The sequence below is a fragment of the Anomalospiza imberbis genome, chromosome 11 (genome assembly GCF_031753505.1).
Source record: "Anomalospiza imberbis isolate Cuckoo-Finch-1a 21T00152 chromosome 11, ASM3175350v1, whole genome shotgun sequence".
Taxonomy (NCBI): Eukaryota; Metazoa; Chordata; class Aves; order Passeriformes; family Viduidae; genus Anomalospiza; species Anomalospiza imberbis.
In genome coordinates, this window is record NC_089691.1 from 21354200 (window position 1) to 21369505 (window position 15306).

A 15306-nucleotide genomic window follows, 5' to 3' on the forward strand; every position below is an offset into this window, starting at 1 on the left:
TGCATGGCTGGCTCTGCAGTGTGGCACCTCCACAGCAGCAGTTATTCCTCTATCCCTGTTTGCTTATTCCTGCTCTAACTGTGCTGCTCATTGCTGATTTGCTTTTTCTTTGTATATCCAAGGAAATGCAAATATGGGATTTAATCAGGAGGATGAGCCACGACAGCCAGTGTTTGCCAAACAGTTTCGTGAGCGTGAGCACCTCCCTTAGAGACAGAAGTTGCAGCAGCTTTAACAGACAATATTCAGGCAGCTCTGAGCACCCAAGCAGAAAGAAATCACCCAAAATTCATTTTTTAAAACGCTGCCTGAACTTGAGTCCCTTAAAAATAAAAACACCATTACTAATTCAGGGAAGTTTTCAATCAGTCTCAAATGCTGGTACACACAGCCAGGGACAGCCCTCAGCCCTGGGCTCGGGTCAGAGCTGTCTCCAGAGTGCCCTGGAAGAGCAGCCTGGACACGGAGAGCTCATCCAGCCTCTCCTGGAGGGGCAGAGCCATCCAGTGCCATTAACTGCCCCTGCTCTGTGTGGAGGCAGCATAATGTGCATCAGATTGCAAATGGAGCTGAGATTAAACACAGCTCTTAATGGCTCTGCAAACACATCTGGGAAAAAACATCAGAGCGTTCACCACTAAATTAACTCCTCATTTTTGCCAATATGGCCCTGTTTGCATTCCACTGCAGCCTGGCCTCTGCAGATGCCTTCCCTCAGCTTAGGCAGGGCTGAGTTCCTTACTTCAGGAATAAATGCTCATTTTTGCTGTCAGGCATGAAATGGAGCAGAAGGATTTCCACAGTGCTCAGCCCGATGCTCCTGATCCTGAGTGATGCCAACCAGAGCCTTCCACCTCAGAGCTTGGGGTGCACACACCACAGCCCAGCTCCAGGCCAATAATTAGCAAAGAGCTCAAGGAACCCAATCTTTTTTTTTTTTTCCCTGCTCCAGCAATCCTTTGAGGAGATTGTCTTCCTCAAAGACACTCATTTTTGGAATGGATTTAGTGCATTGCATTTCACAGACTGGGCTGGAAAAGGCCACAGAAGATGGAACTCCAGGCTCAAATGCCATCAGTTTAGTAACTGGTTTGGAACAGGGTCCCAGAGCAGCTGTGGCTGCTCCTGGATCCCTGGAAGTGTCCAAGGCCAGGTTGGATGTGGCATGGAGCCACCTGGGACAGTGGAAGGTGTCCCTGCCCGTGGCACAGGTGGGATGGGATGAGTTTTATTGTCCCTCTCAACTCAAACCACTCTCTGATTCTGTGATAAGTGACACCACACTCTTTCTCCTCCCTGACTACACATCTGCTCAAACTCTCCTGGAGATAATATCCAAAAGGAAAAATCCGGCACAATGCCAGTTCCTCACTATCAATATTCCCTTTCCTGGTCATCCACCAGCACTGAGCCCTGTCCCACAGTGGCCGTGCAGGACCTGTGAGCACCCAGAGCCCTCTGCAGTGACAGCAGCACAATAATTCACTTTTTACAAGGTGCTGCCCGCCTTGTAACCAGGGCCAGTTGTCCCAACCTGCCCCTTCCAGCAGAACCCTCAGTGGCGTCATTGTCCTGCTGCTGCCCTGTGCTGGGACACCGGCAGCAGAACTCTGCCCCTTCGGCCACGTTCCCAGCCTTTAAACGCTGAATAATTTAACAGCACGGTTCTGTGACTGCAGTATTGCTCAGCTCACATCATTTTGATGGCTCTTGTTCCTTAAATTTAGCTGGGCCCTCTGCACATGCCCCTGGTTGATCCCAGAACACCGAGTCCTCCAGCCCGTCTCCAGCCCCTGTCCCAGCATCCCTACCTTGTCTGTGTGATGGAAATTATCATATTTCATAGTCACTGCTACATCCCTGCCTCCTCTGGGCTGCTGAGCCTCCAGCTGACCCCTGCAGTGCCTTTGCTTAGGCAGCCAGAAACCCCAGGGTTTGGAACAGGAGTGCAATACTTTCTCCATGGAAATATTGCTGAGAGAGCAGCTCCAGCTCATTCCCTGGCCTTGCCCATCGCTCCCAGGGTGAGCTGAGAAACCAAACCCAAGATGAATTCTCTCCAGTAATTTTCCTCTTGCCCATTTCCTCGTGCTCAATACACCAGAAATGCACATTTCTGCGTGGCTCGGAGATAAAGAATTGTTTAGATGTTTATTAAACAACAGAGTTGAATGAAATCAGTCCCATTATATTGTCTGGAGGATGGAAGTTAATTGGAAGACAGAATGATTTACTCCAGTCTGAAATACCAAGTGGGGTTTGGAGTAAGTTAATGACAACGAGGATCAGAATGAGAGTGTGGAAAATGGAAATTTTATTTTAATTCCTACTGAAGTACTTTTGTAAATGAGTGTGCTCTCGCCTCACTGTGAGAGGTCCCTCCCAGCTTGCTTTGCTGTTCCACATTTAAATGTTATCCCAGGGTTAAACACCATCACTGGACACTGTTCAGCAACTTAATTTTCTAAATAAAACACCAGAGCGGAGCCAGAGTGGCAACTGGGGGGAATCTCCAGGACACAGAAGGTCCAGAAAAACAAGTGCTGGGAAGCTGAGGAGCAGGGACACCCCACCCGTCACTGTGCTCCCCAAAGCACTCCCGCAATGATTGGATCCTGTCAATCCAAAATGTCACCACTGTCATTTGGGAAAAGCCAGTGTGGCATTTCCAGAGTGTTTCCACCTCTGCATGTTGTGCCTGTGCTAATTTCTGCTTCTGAGGGGGATTTTTGTGTAGAAGAGGCACATCTGCAGCAAATGCCGAGCATTTATTCCCTAGAATAAAGACAAATAATAGGAAGGACTCCAAATGCTCCCAGCAGCAGTGGAATGACTGCACAACAGCCCACAGAGCCCAGAGAAGATCTCACAGAGCTGAAGGGGGATTTATACTGCACACGGCAGAGATGGGAATGGGGCCATTGCCAGGAGAGCTGCAGTCAGGGAAGGGAGGGGAAATGGGGCTTTTCCCACCGAAATGCTTCAGAGGGGATTGCCAAGAGCCTGAAATGCCAAGGCCAGGCACCAGCAGATGTGTGGGGGAACCTCCAGGGCCTGGCACTCCTGGAAGGGCAGAGGCTCCCAGGAATTGGGAGCGCTGTTGGGAAATGGTAGGAAAAGAGATGCTGTTTATCTTCAGTGTCCTAGGAGCACTTCCTGCAGTGGAGATGGAGGGCAATGACAAGAGAAGGAAAGCAGTTCCAGGGAGCTGTTCCTGTGCTGTCCCTCCTGTGTCACTGCCACACCTCACCAGGGTGGATGCAGAGCAGGGATGCTCCACTCACCTCGTCCTGCCTCCAAGGACCCTAAAGGCCACACTTGTGCTATTCCCATTCCTCTCTGAGGGCACAAAACTCCCTTAGCTCTCCTGACTTACTCTGAACCAGGATTAAATGGAATTTTGTGCAAAGACTTTTGCACAAATTTTTGCCTGCCTCGATTTTTGTTGCAATCGAGGGATGGTCAAATTCCCCCATCACATCGTGCCAGGAAATCCAATGGTTTCCTCAGCAACTTTCCATCCTCCTCCTCTCCCATGGGAGAATCAAACTCCTCCCTCCCTCCTCTTGCCTCCTCCTCCTCCTCCTCTTCCATGAAAGACAAGGCACCAGCTGGCATTAAGAAACAAACCCACATTTTCTTCTCTCCTCCTCCCCACCAAAACATTTCTAAGTTTCAATTTTACTCATGTTTTCCACCACCAGTTTGGAGCAGCTTCTGGCTTGCCCTGAGCGTGTCACCTGCCCCAGGAGCTGGTGACAGTCCCATGAGCCACTGATCCCTGATGGCACAGAACATAATCCCACTGGCACAGGCTGACCACATCCTCTCAGCATTTCATTAAAACCTTTTTTTTCCCCCTTTCATTTCTTTTTACATCTCTCAATCCCTGCCTTGAGCAGTTGTTTATTGTTTATCTAAACATCTCCTGCCTGATATTCCCTTGCAGCCCTCCTCAAACATTTGGCTTCTCCTGCCCTTCCTTAGCTTCAACCAGCCCAGGACCCAATGCCCCTGCAGTCCTTTCAGTTTAGCACCTGCTTTGGTTACTCCAGTTGCTCTTCCATAAACTATTTGCAAATAAGCTTGTAGCTCCAATATTTTGCTCCACTAACAAACCTGGAACTCCCACAGAGCTCTTCTGGAGGTATCTGAGTTCACCACAGGTTTAAAGATCACCTTTCCAGAAGCATCAGCTCTTACACCACTGGAAATTAAAATTATTAACCTGGTTTGGAATATTTTGTCTACAGGCAAAAGTAGATTGCTGTTGCAAGGGAATTATTCCTGAGATATTGCTCCCTGCTTGTTCCTTCACAAGGACAGAGTTATAAAAAAATATGCAATGCCATAAGCTTAAAATATGTGGGAAAGGGAAGAATAACAAGTCTGCAACATTTTCAAGTGAAAAAATACCATGCAATTCAAATTCCTCTGGAATTTGCAAAACAGAGGAGTTGTCAAGTGTCAGTCCAAGTTTCTCCTGACAGCGCGTGTTTGTCACCCCCCCAAACCTCCCCCAAATTCCCAGCTCACACAGCAGTGGGAGCTCAGTGAGAATCCCTCTCCGGCAAAGCCAGCTCCCTCCTGGAGTGTCCAAAAGTGGGGAGGTCCCCTCCAGCTAAAGCTCATCCAGTCCTACCCCTGACAGCTCCCACCATCCGAGGCTGTTCCAGGGCTCATCCAGCCTGGCCCTGGACAGTCCAGGCACGGGGCAGCCACAGCCTCTGCGGGCACCCTATTTTATAGTTCCTTTTGCACATCAAATATCTCCTTTCCCCTGATTTTCCTAAGTGTCCAACACCAACCAACAAAACACCCAACATCAAAACACTTTGGCCATCACCTTTGGAAGGCTCTGCCCCTCTGCAGACACCATCTTCTGCTTCAGCACAGAGGAGCAGGGGGTGCTGAGGCTGAGCTGGGTGACAGTGGCAGAGGACAGAGAGCTGCAGACACCTGAGGAGCGGAGGGAGATGCAGGGCACAAAGAGCTGGCTGCTCCAGAAGAGCCCTGTGCAAGGGTGGAGATGCTGGGCACTGCCTGGTGGAGCCCTGGGGCTTCAGGGGAAATTGCTGGAGGGGGGTTCCTTGTTCCCTGCATCAATGTATTGACCTAGATTCCTGTCAATTCCTGGATTTATCCCCAGGAAAAGATACTGCACTGCCTTTTCAGAGCACACACTGGAGAAAAGGTGCTTTACATGTCAAGCAGGCCCCTTTTCAATTAGAGCCCTTTGAATACAGTTTAGCAGCAGAGATATGAAATAAACACTGATGCAGCCACAAAGCTCATCCATCCACTCCTGATTAGTTCCACAATACCTCCCATCCGTGCACCACTTCATGTGGAATGTTCTGCCTTTCCCTGCCTCCTGAATTCCATTTATTTGAAGAAATATTGAGTGAGACAGCAGGATGCAGCAGGATATTTGTCAGCGCATCGATCGGGATTTGCATGGCGGGGCCACTTGTGTGCAGCCTGTTCCTCCCCAGCATTAACCACGCCGTGAATTCCTGGGAAACTGATGGCCCTGTTCCTTCCAACGTGCTCTGTTCTGTGCCTCAGCTCCTGACAGATCTCAGTTGCAAACCCTGGGCTGTTCAGCACAAAACAAAAGGGCAGCGCTGCCCTGATCAATACGGACCCGTGGGAAGCTGCCAAGGGATATCCATCTCCCAGCCTGGGAATTACAGCAGAGGTTCTGCCTCTGGAAAGGCTGCCTGGGGGCAGCAGGGCACCCATACCTGCACCCATCCTGCCTGTGAGGGTTTGAATCCTTGAAATCTCCCTCAGAATTCCAATCCCAGTGCCTGTTCCATCAAAGGAGACAGATCCATGATCCACATCCACTTGAGCCACCCAAAAGAGAGAGGGATATGCAAATATCTTCTTCACATGCTGCATTTTACAGTCATTTTTTTCTCATTATTCCCCTCATTTTACCTGTCATTAAGAAGCAAAAATCCTTAAGTTTTTGTTTTCCCAGTCCCTGATTTTCAGACAATGAGAATGAGATTCCCAAGATGGGAGCAGAGCAACTGCCAAGAGGCCCTTGACCAGTTCCTATCATCCTGCTCAGCCATTTCTATGGGAATGGAAGCATTCCATTTGTATGGGAATTCCAACTGTAGATATGGGAATGGAAGCAGAATTCCAGCCATAGATATGGGAAAGGAAGCAGAATTCCAGCCACAGATGTGGGAATGGAAGCAGAATTCCAGCCACAGATGTGGGAATGGAGGCAGAATTCCAGCCACAGATGTGGGAATGGAAGCAGAATCCCAGCCACAGATGTGGGAATGGAAGCAGAATTCCAGCCACAGATGTGGGAATGGAAGCAGAATCCCAGCCACAGATGTGGGAATGGAAGCAGAATTCCAGCCACAGATGTGGGAATGGAAGCAGAATTCCAGCCACAGATGTGGGAATGGAAGAAGAATCCCAGCCACAGATGTGGGAATGGAAGCAGAATTCCAGCCACAGATGTGGGAATGGAAGCAGAATTCCAGCCACAGATATGGGAATGGAAGCAGAATTCCCACAGATGTGGGAATTTCAGCACAGCACAAGCTGGGTCTTGGATTACCAGGAATGGGTTTGATGCAGGCAGCAATTGAAGCCCCCAAAGTTTCCAGCTGCTGAGGGGCACTGGAAGAAGCAGGTCCCAAAATCCATGCCATAAGTGCCAGGACCATGTCATTAATAGGAACAATCATTAATTACAGAGGACTTGACTTTCCAAAAGGTCCTGGAGGTAACAGAGCCCTGGTTTGTGTGAATCCTCATCCGTGGTGCCATAAAAATCTCGTGGTTTTGACACAGCCAGTGGGGCTGTCCTTGGGCTGAAGCAAAACCATCTGAGGAACAGATGGAGCAGGGAAGCTCCTGACTGAAAATAGACATTCCTTTAAAAATAGATGAAAGCAACATTAAATTTAGTTGAAAGGTGGAAATGAACCATTAAGAAATGCAGGCTCGTCTAAATACCTGCTTGTCATGTATATTTAATTGTTTTCATTTCCATTTGGATTGTGCTCTGCACTTGCACAATGGCCACAGCTTGTCCTCAAGTGTCGGAGCACAGAGAGGGATTTGGGAGGATTCTGAAAGGGAGAAGGATGAGGAGATTTCTGAGCAAAAAGAGATGGCAAACCCACCCAAAAGGCTGTTATGAAGAATTATTAGTCAGTCCTTGGTAAAGAGATGCAAAAGCAGGGGTAAGTAGCAGGACAAATCCACATTAGAAATATATCAGCCATAAAAAAACTGCTGCTTGAAGACGGTCTGGTAGAGCAAATCACCATTTTCCTTCTTTTTCTTCAAACCAGGACAAATCAGTGGAAAGTATTGCTCCAAACCACTTCACTAATATCAGATCAGCTGCAAAAGATATTTTAGAAGCAGCTAATTCCCAAACCTCTGATCAATGTGCAGTGGGATGAAGGTTGTACTTCCTGCAGGTTCCAGACCTCAGCTCCAAAGATGTTCTTCAGAGTCCTTGAAAAATTCATTTTCTTCACAGGTCTCCTCATTACTTATTAATGACAGTTATTCTGAATTCTGGATCCCCATCACTTCCTCAAGCAGGAGCATAATTTTTCCTTCTCTTACCAAAACAGAGTCGCAGGAACTTGAGTGCCTGCTCCTGGGGTTTGAGTGTCCCCCCTTTTCTCCAAGCCAGGAGCCCTCATATCCAGAACTTACATGGATCCAGCAGGAATTTATGTGAGACCCTCAGAGTCTTCAATGTTTTCTCTCTAGAAATTCCTGCCAAGGGTGTTTGGTTTCAGCTGAGATAATGAAATTCACAGGGATCACGACCTGGCAGTAGCTGGCCGTGCAGAGAAGGTGTTTGGTCAGTACAAGTGGCACTTTAACCACCAGGACATTTTTCCTGCACATCCACAATTCCAGAGGGATTCTGTGCCCGTGGTCCCAGAGCTGGTCAAGGCTCTGACTGGAAGTGCCTGATCTTCCCAGCAGCTGTGGCCAGAGCTCGTCTGGCAGCTTTGCCATCAGAGCTGTGTCAATTAGGGGCATGGAAATTCATCCCACTGGGTGCCTTCCTTCTGGAAATGAGTTATTACACGGAGGTTCAGCTAATGTGAGCATAAAAAAATGATCTCTTTCCTCAGAGAGAGGACAGATGGTTCTCTCTCCTTGTGAAGGGCTGGTTTTTCAACACAAGCTGCCTCTCCAGTGGAGAGGAGGGGGGAATCATCTTAATTACTGCTCCACTGGCTGAAAGCACATTCTTGGAGCAGAAGGTATTAGATGGAGTTTTCTTACACCAAAGTCAGACATAAAAAAGAAATCACAGAACTGTTTTGGTTAACGGGAGGAAAATTTATATTAAAAACCCCCACTAGAACTGGGTGATTCTTCCCCACTTTACACAGAACAACCTGAATCAAGGCCAGAGTCTGTTTTCTTAGGAGGTGAAACACAAACATCCAAAGAATTAAGTGACAATTCCTTCATGTTCCTGAGTTATGGATTAGAAAAATCGTCTCAGCAGCACTGATCAATGGGAACTTCAAAGAGAAACACAGCCCATCCATTACAGTTCCTCCCAATTACATCCTTCTGCTGAGACCTGCATTTTATGTTCCTTCCAGGCTTCCAAAAAGGAGGGAGCAGGATTTTAAAAAACAGCTTCTAAGCGAGTTTTACCTTTTTATTGAATTTAAACACCACGGGACTGGTTAAATTGGGAGTAAATTCCATACCTCTGAAATGGAAGTACCATTTTCAAATCAAAACCAGAAACATCTCAAAGCTATTGGTTTTTCCTCATCATTTTCTTTCCTTTTTGTTGAGACTTCTTCAACAAATTTTGTCTAAATCCACAAATCATTTTGAGTAAGCTGAAAATAATTTACCTGATTTGGTTGGGTGAGCTGTGGGTTTTCATCAGGTTATTTCAACCTACTGAGCTCTCTGAGTTTTGGAGAGGAGTTTGAGATTGTTCCCTCCTCTTCTTCTGGAAACCACAGAGAAATGTGACTCCATCCTTTTCCTTCCATCAGCAAAAGGCTTCATTAAAGTGGAGAATCCCACCTGAAGCCAGGAAAACCCTGGAACACAGGAAAAACAGCAGCAGCATCTCCTGAGTGTTGGTACTTTTCTGTTGTGTTTTTTTTTTTACCTCCAGCCCATCGAGTGCCCAGCAGCTCCCATCATTCCCAAATGTCCTGTTGAAGATGAGGCTGTTCTGGATGGGAATTCCCACCTGCTCCAAACCTGCCACACGTTCCCGGTTCAGGGAGGAGCTCTCTGAGCCCTTCAGAGGGTTGAGGAGCAGTTCTGCACACAAAACAGTGAATTGCCCTGTGCTTTTCTGTCAGAAACCAGGACATCCCTCTGGCTGCCCTGGCTGGCTCCAGACCCTGGTGAGGGCTCGGAGACCTTGGCACCAAGTCAAAAACACCTGTGGCTTCCATTTTAGCCTGTGGAAAAAACTGGCAACTCTGTGTGAGGGATTACAAGCCACAAGGGTCTGAGTAGTGTGATAGTTGAATTAACACAGGGTGAAAGAGCAGAATTTTGGGGCTTTTTTAGAATGGGGTTCAGGGGTACAAGATGGAGGGATTTGGGCGTGTCCTGACCTTCTTCTCCTTCTCCTTGCCCTCCATGTCTCGCTGTGATGGTGACACTTTTCTGTTGGTTTAAGGTACAGACACACTGCCCAACAGAAATGACAGACATTGGCACGTTATTGTAAACATGGCACACGGAGTTTTTGGGATAAAATGTGAACACCGCCCTGAGGGCAGACAGAATGTCATGGCCGACCTGCTGGACAGAGCTCAGCAGGGCAGAGAGAGAATGTTCTAGATAAGGGAAAATAAACAACCTGGAGAAGCCGACCCTGCGCATTCAGACTCCTTCTTTGGCTGCACGGGCTGGAAACGAGGACTTTTACACTCTCGGGGTCATCCCAACATCCAGACCCCGAGACTTTTCCTTCAGCACTGGCTGATCCTGGCCTACCAAGGTGTGACCAGCAGCATTTTCTTTCTGCCAGCCCCTGGATCTCACCAGGGCTGCTGCACACAGCCCCCTTGGTGGCCAGTCTGCTTTAACTACCAGCAGCTCCCAATTAACTGATGTGATCTTTAAAGATCATTAACCAGTCCTCACCCTCACTGCAGTGCAACTATAGAATCACCCCCTGGTTATCCAGAATTAGCCAGGGCTTTGTTGGGTTTGCAGGGCGCAGATAACAATTGATTCTATTCAGGAAATCATGCACCAATTATCTCTGAAATTAGGCTGCACACAGGGGACTGCTGAGCTGCCGTGGAAAATCACAATTTTTTTCCCCACTCCCACTCCTGCCTCCTTCTCCCAGCCCACCTCAGACCTCCCAGGTCATCATTTATTTCTGCTGTAATTTGTTCTTCCACAGCCCCAGGACCCCAAGAGCTGCAGCCCCCAGAGAAGGTAACTGGAGCTCTGCTCTCAGTGCCAGGGGTCTGCACTGGGGTTTGTCCATCACCACCACAGCAGGTGCCAAAGCCACGGCTGCTGCCACACCTGGGGGCTTTGGGGGAAGGCAGAGCCAGCACAGCTCTGCAGCAGCCTCAGGGCTCCGGCTGCAACCACAGAGTCACAGAATCCCTCAGGCTGGAAAAGCCCTCCAAGATCATCAAGTCCAAGCTTCACCCAAATACCCCCTGCCCACTAAACCATACCAAAAATTGCCTCAAGACTTGTCTTTTGAGCACAAAACCCCCACGTGGACTCAGTTTGTCCTGGGGGGATGCAGTACCCTCCACTTCACACCCAATTCCTCAACCTCTCACCAATTTCTAAGCACAAACCTTTGAGCAAAACGAGACTTCAGTAAAAACTCTCTGTAGAGGTAAAAGAAGGAGATTCCTTTTGGCAGCAGCAGAACAGCTGAATGTTCTTCAGCAGTGGCAGATTAATCCTTTTAATTCAAAAATCATTGAATTTAAAGGAATAAAACTGTTCTTGAAGCTCCTGCAATATAGAATGTTTTGCCCAGTTGAAAAGCTGTATCACATCAACGGTGGCTCCATTTGGCCAGCAATAAAGTCACTTCCTTCACTTTTATTATAATTATTTCCATGGGAAAAGCCAGAGCAGTAAGTGTAATTTATTCCACATAAATTACTATTATAATTATTAATTTTTAAAAGATAGCTATATTTCAACAAAATCAACTATGTGCCAACAATAGAGCTGCCTCCTAATGATCTAGATTTGATTTTGATGAGGATAGAAGTGAAGGTTTGCTCTTGCAGCCCCTGACAGGAACCACAGCCCATCCACCCTGGCCCAGAGATTCCCAGAAGACAGCTGGAGTGCTCTGGACCCATCTAGGTGACAAAAGTCTTGTTCTCCACAGCTTCCCAAACCTGCCAGTGCCACGCCCCATCCCACTGATGAGGTGTTGCCCTGATTTTTAAAAGTGTTAATTTTTCTTTTATAGTTCTTTTGAAAGTTTTAAAGTTCTCATGAAACTTCTTCAGCCTTCTGATAATGTTTGCATATTTGAGAGTCAGAGTTCCCACACAATTTCATGTATAAATAAAATAGTTTACATATTTCTCTGTGGGTGGAGAGAAATGATTGATTGATCTTTGACCAGTGTGGTTGGAGAGGTGGCAATTCCATCCTCCAATCCACGGTCACCTTTGGAATTCTATAAATACCAGATGTTTAAATTAAACTGGCTCTTTTTTCTCTTTTGAACTTCCCAAGCTTCTGTGTACTCATTTCGTGTCCACTGGCAACAATGATGGTTTTACCTGGAAATCACGCCTGGGTTGGATGGCTGCCCACGTGGAAAAGCTGCTGTGCACCCTGGGGTTAACGGGCTGCTTTGTGGAAATCAGGAAAAATGCAAGGTCCTGTTCCATCCTGCAGGGAGGGAGGTTGTTTGGGGGTTTTTAACAGGAAAAGCTGCGGCTGAGCTCTCCCTGGAGGGTGTGCAGCATCAGCAGCTCCCAGGGGCTGAGCTGGACCAGGCCTGACCAGCACTGGACAGAGCAACCTCCCAGGAAAACTTCCAAGTGCTGCTTTCCCTGATTCAGCCATTCCTCAGCCCTGAGCAAAGGAGCATTTTTCTTCAAAAGACCATTATTTGGGTAAATCAAGCGTGGCACTGCGGTGTCAGGGCAGAGCAGGAGGGCCAGGCAGCAGAGGAAGGACAGGACAGAGCCACCCAGAACACAAACACCCACCAGCATCTCTGTTCTGGACCTCTTCCAAGGAGAGAGAGCTGATTTGGGCATTTCATTATTTTCATCCTACCAGCCCAAGTCCTTCTGGGGATTTTTAATTGCACAAAGCATTTTTCTGCTCCTTCCAAAATGCTCTTCATGTGGAAAGTGCTGATGAAGCAGCAGAGAGGAGTTTGTGTTCCAGCAGGTCTGGAGCAGCCCTGCAGCCCCTGTCTGCTGCTCCTGAGCTCCTGCCAGCAGCCAGGGAGGAGGGCACAGCCTGGCAGAGCCATCCTGCCTGCTCTGATGGCACAGGAGCCTCTGAGCACGGTTGCGAGTGCTGTGGCTCCCACAGAGCCCCTCAGCACCCAGCTGTGGGAGACAGTAAAGGTACAAAGATTTTCGGAAAGCTGGGAAAAGCAGGCCTTAGAAACAGAGCAGAGAAACTCAGAACTAGCTGCAGCTGCAAAGTCTGAAAGTAGAAAAAGTTAAAATAATACAGCAAGCAAGGACATGAAACAATAGCTTGAGTTTTAGGCTTGGTTAATATAGACCTTAAGACTGCAGAAAAACATGCTTAGCAAGATAGGAGAAGGTTTTAAGATTAATAATGAAGTATTGTAATATAAACCAGACAAGCCAGCATTGTGTGCAGCAGGTGTGCATGTGCTTTTAGTGATTGGCTGAACAAGTGTCTGCGAGCTTTAGCAATGTGCTATTGGCTAGAAAGTTTTTTAAATGCTCTGTAACAAAGAAATCTTTGGCTGCTGCTGGCAGGACACGAGCTTTGCCATCTTTCCATTGTCTCAACCATGTCATGATGCCATGAAGCTGCCATAGAGCTCACAGAACGTACCCCAGCAGTCCCGTCCTGTTCCTGAAAAACCCCAACACGCCCAGTGTCTGCTCAGCAACAAAACGAGGCAAAGCTCTGCTCTAGAAGCACTGGAGCAGCCTTTTCTGGGATGTTCAGGATGGCAGCAGACAGCCCTGCTCACCCTGGCACTGTGCCTGGCTGGTTTACACCCTCACCTCGGGATCTGGCTGGGAAATGAAGATGTTCTTTCATCATCTCAGCTGGGAAAATTCCCTCCTGCCCAGCTCCTGGCTGTTCCTCACACCGAAGGAGACGCAGGTGTAACTTTGTGATGTCTCTCTTCAGCCTGACAGGTTAAACCAGGATAAAAAAAAAAAAATTGTTAAAAAATTCATCTGGGGGGCAGTTAGTCTGCAAGGATCATCACTCTGAGTCCTCAGCACTCAGAAACATTTCAGAGAGTTTAATCCCATCCCTGTTAATGCTGAGTGTGGCAAAGGGCTGGAAAGAACCTGCCTTGCCCGGCCCCTGGTGGCTCCCACAGTGTGACCAGGTGGCTGTGGGGTGTGACTTGTGCTGCCTTCCTGTCTTGGTTTGAAAAGCCAGGAGTCGGCTGAGGAAGGCAGGAGCCTCTCTTGAAATGGAGAATGTAAACCCCCTTCCTCTGAACTATTATAGTTTTGAAATTAAGGGGCTCTCAGGCAAAGATATGGGAGTAGGAATAACAGTTCTTATTTAGGAGGGAAATAAAAACAAACATAAAAATAAAAATAAAAATAAAAATAAAAATAAAAATAAAAATAAAAATAAAAATAAAAATAGAAATAAAAATTAAAATAAAAATAAAAATTAAAATAAAAATTAAAATTAAAATTAAAAAAAAATAAAAATAAAATAAAAATCAACACTGGCAGAGTCAGAACATGCCCTGACAGCCTGTGGGTCAGGGTGGTGGCAGCAGTCCCATTCCATGGTGGCTGCAGCCCTCCTGCAGTGCCAGCTGTGCTTCTGCTGGAGCAGGGATCCATGCCATGGCAGGGGTGGCACTGGGTGGGATTTAAAGTCCCTTCCTACCCAAACCATTCTGGGATTGTGTGATTTAAATGTCTATTTAAACCCTGACCGTGGAGCTGCTGCTCCATGGAAGTGAAACCAGTTTATGGCACAGTGGGGCAGGACCTGTGTGTGCCCCTGGATGAACCCAGGTTATCTGAGGCAGCAGCACCTCCCTGCCCTCCCCAGCCCTGCACACACAGAACAAGGAGCTCGTTAATTAAGGTTATCAAGTTCCCTTGCATGGCTTGCAGTGCAGAGGAGACGAGCTCAGCTGATTGATGGGATCCTCAGGGCATTTTGCTCAGGTGTCCAGAGCCCAACTTTTCCTTTTTCTAAAAAATCCCAAAGCTTGACCTCAGCGTTGTCCTGGCACTGCCCTCGTGTGCAGGTCCCATCAGCCAGAGCCAGAAGGGGATGCTCTGCTGCATTCCTGCCCTCTGGAAGCTGCAGGGATATTGCCCTCCTGCATTCAAATCTATAGGTCATAAAATTACCGTGGCTTCATCAAACCCCATTTGTAATTCCTTCAGCAAAATCATTCTGTTTTTATTTTAAGCACAGGTTGTACAAATTTTCAATACTTTTTGTGCTAATAAGATTGAAATAAGTTAAAATGTTTATAGATAATAACCTTCAGTAAGTTGAGTGTTGATAAGATCAAGCAAAGTTAAGTTTCACTATGCTTAGGTCTAAGTACTCTTAAGTTACATTTTATCACTTTGATATTCTGTTAAAATTAAGTTTATTATTCCTTGCCATCAGAGTTCATTCATTCCAAGTTTAAGTGTGGTTTAATATAAATTACCCTAAGTTTTGTTAAAAATCGTTTGTCTAAGCTATAAGATACACAGTTTATATAGAATAGAATAGAATAGAATAGAATAGAATAGAATAGAATAGAATAGAATAGAATAGAATAGAATAGAATAGAATAGAATAGAAGGATATTGCCATCCCCTTCCAGTACCACCCTCGGGCAGGTGTGGGTCCTCTGGAGTGCCAGGCCACAGAGCTGGCAGCTCCCCAGGAGAGCAGGGAATCGTCTTCCCCTTCTATATTTTTGTACTTACAAAAATATACTTATTTTTATACTTAAGATATAACCTTATTCTTGGCAAAAATCTCTTAGCCCATGAGTTATTCCTGTGGGCAGAAAAAAAAACCCTTTTTTTTCCCTAAAAATAAACCAGCCTGACATAAATTCATGAGTTTATCAAATTTTTGAGGGACTGAAAA

General features: G+C 46.9%; 1 protein-coding gene across 3 annotated transcripts in view; it reads right to left on the reverse strand.

Moving 5' to 3' along the window:
• The window catches only part of CRBN (cereblon), a 38795-nt gene extending 29715 nt beyond the window's left edge, over positions 1-9080 (reverse strand). Inside the window, exons 1-3 of one of the 3 annotated variants that reach the window (XM_068202336.1) lie at positions 8886-9080; positions 6727-6888; positions 5814-5946 (exon numbers count right to left, since the gene is read on the reverse strand). In XM_068202336.1, coding sequence (XP_068058437.1) covers positions 5814-5907 — 94 coding nt within the window. In that variant the 5' untranslated portion in view covers positions 5908-5946; positions 6727-6888; positions 8886-9080. Of the gene's footprint in view, positions 1-5813; positions 5947-6726; positions 6889-8885 lie in introns of those variants that run through there. The other 2 variants (XM_068202337.1, XM_068202335.1) reach the window with 2 other exon arrangements.
• Between the last annotated feature and the right edge of the window lie 6226 nt (positions 9081-15306).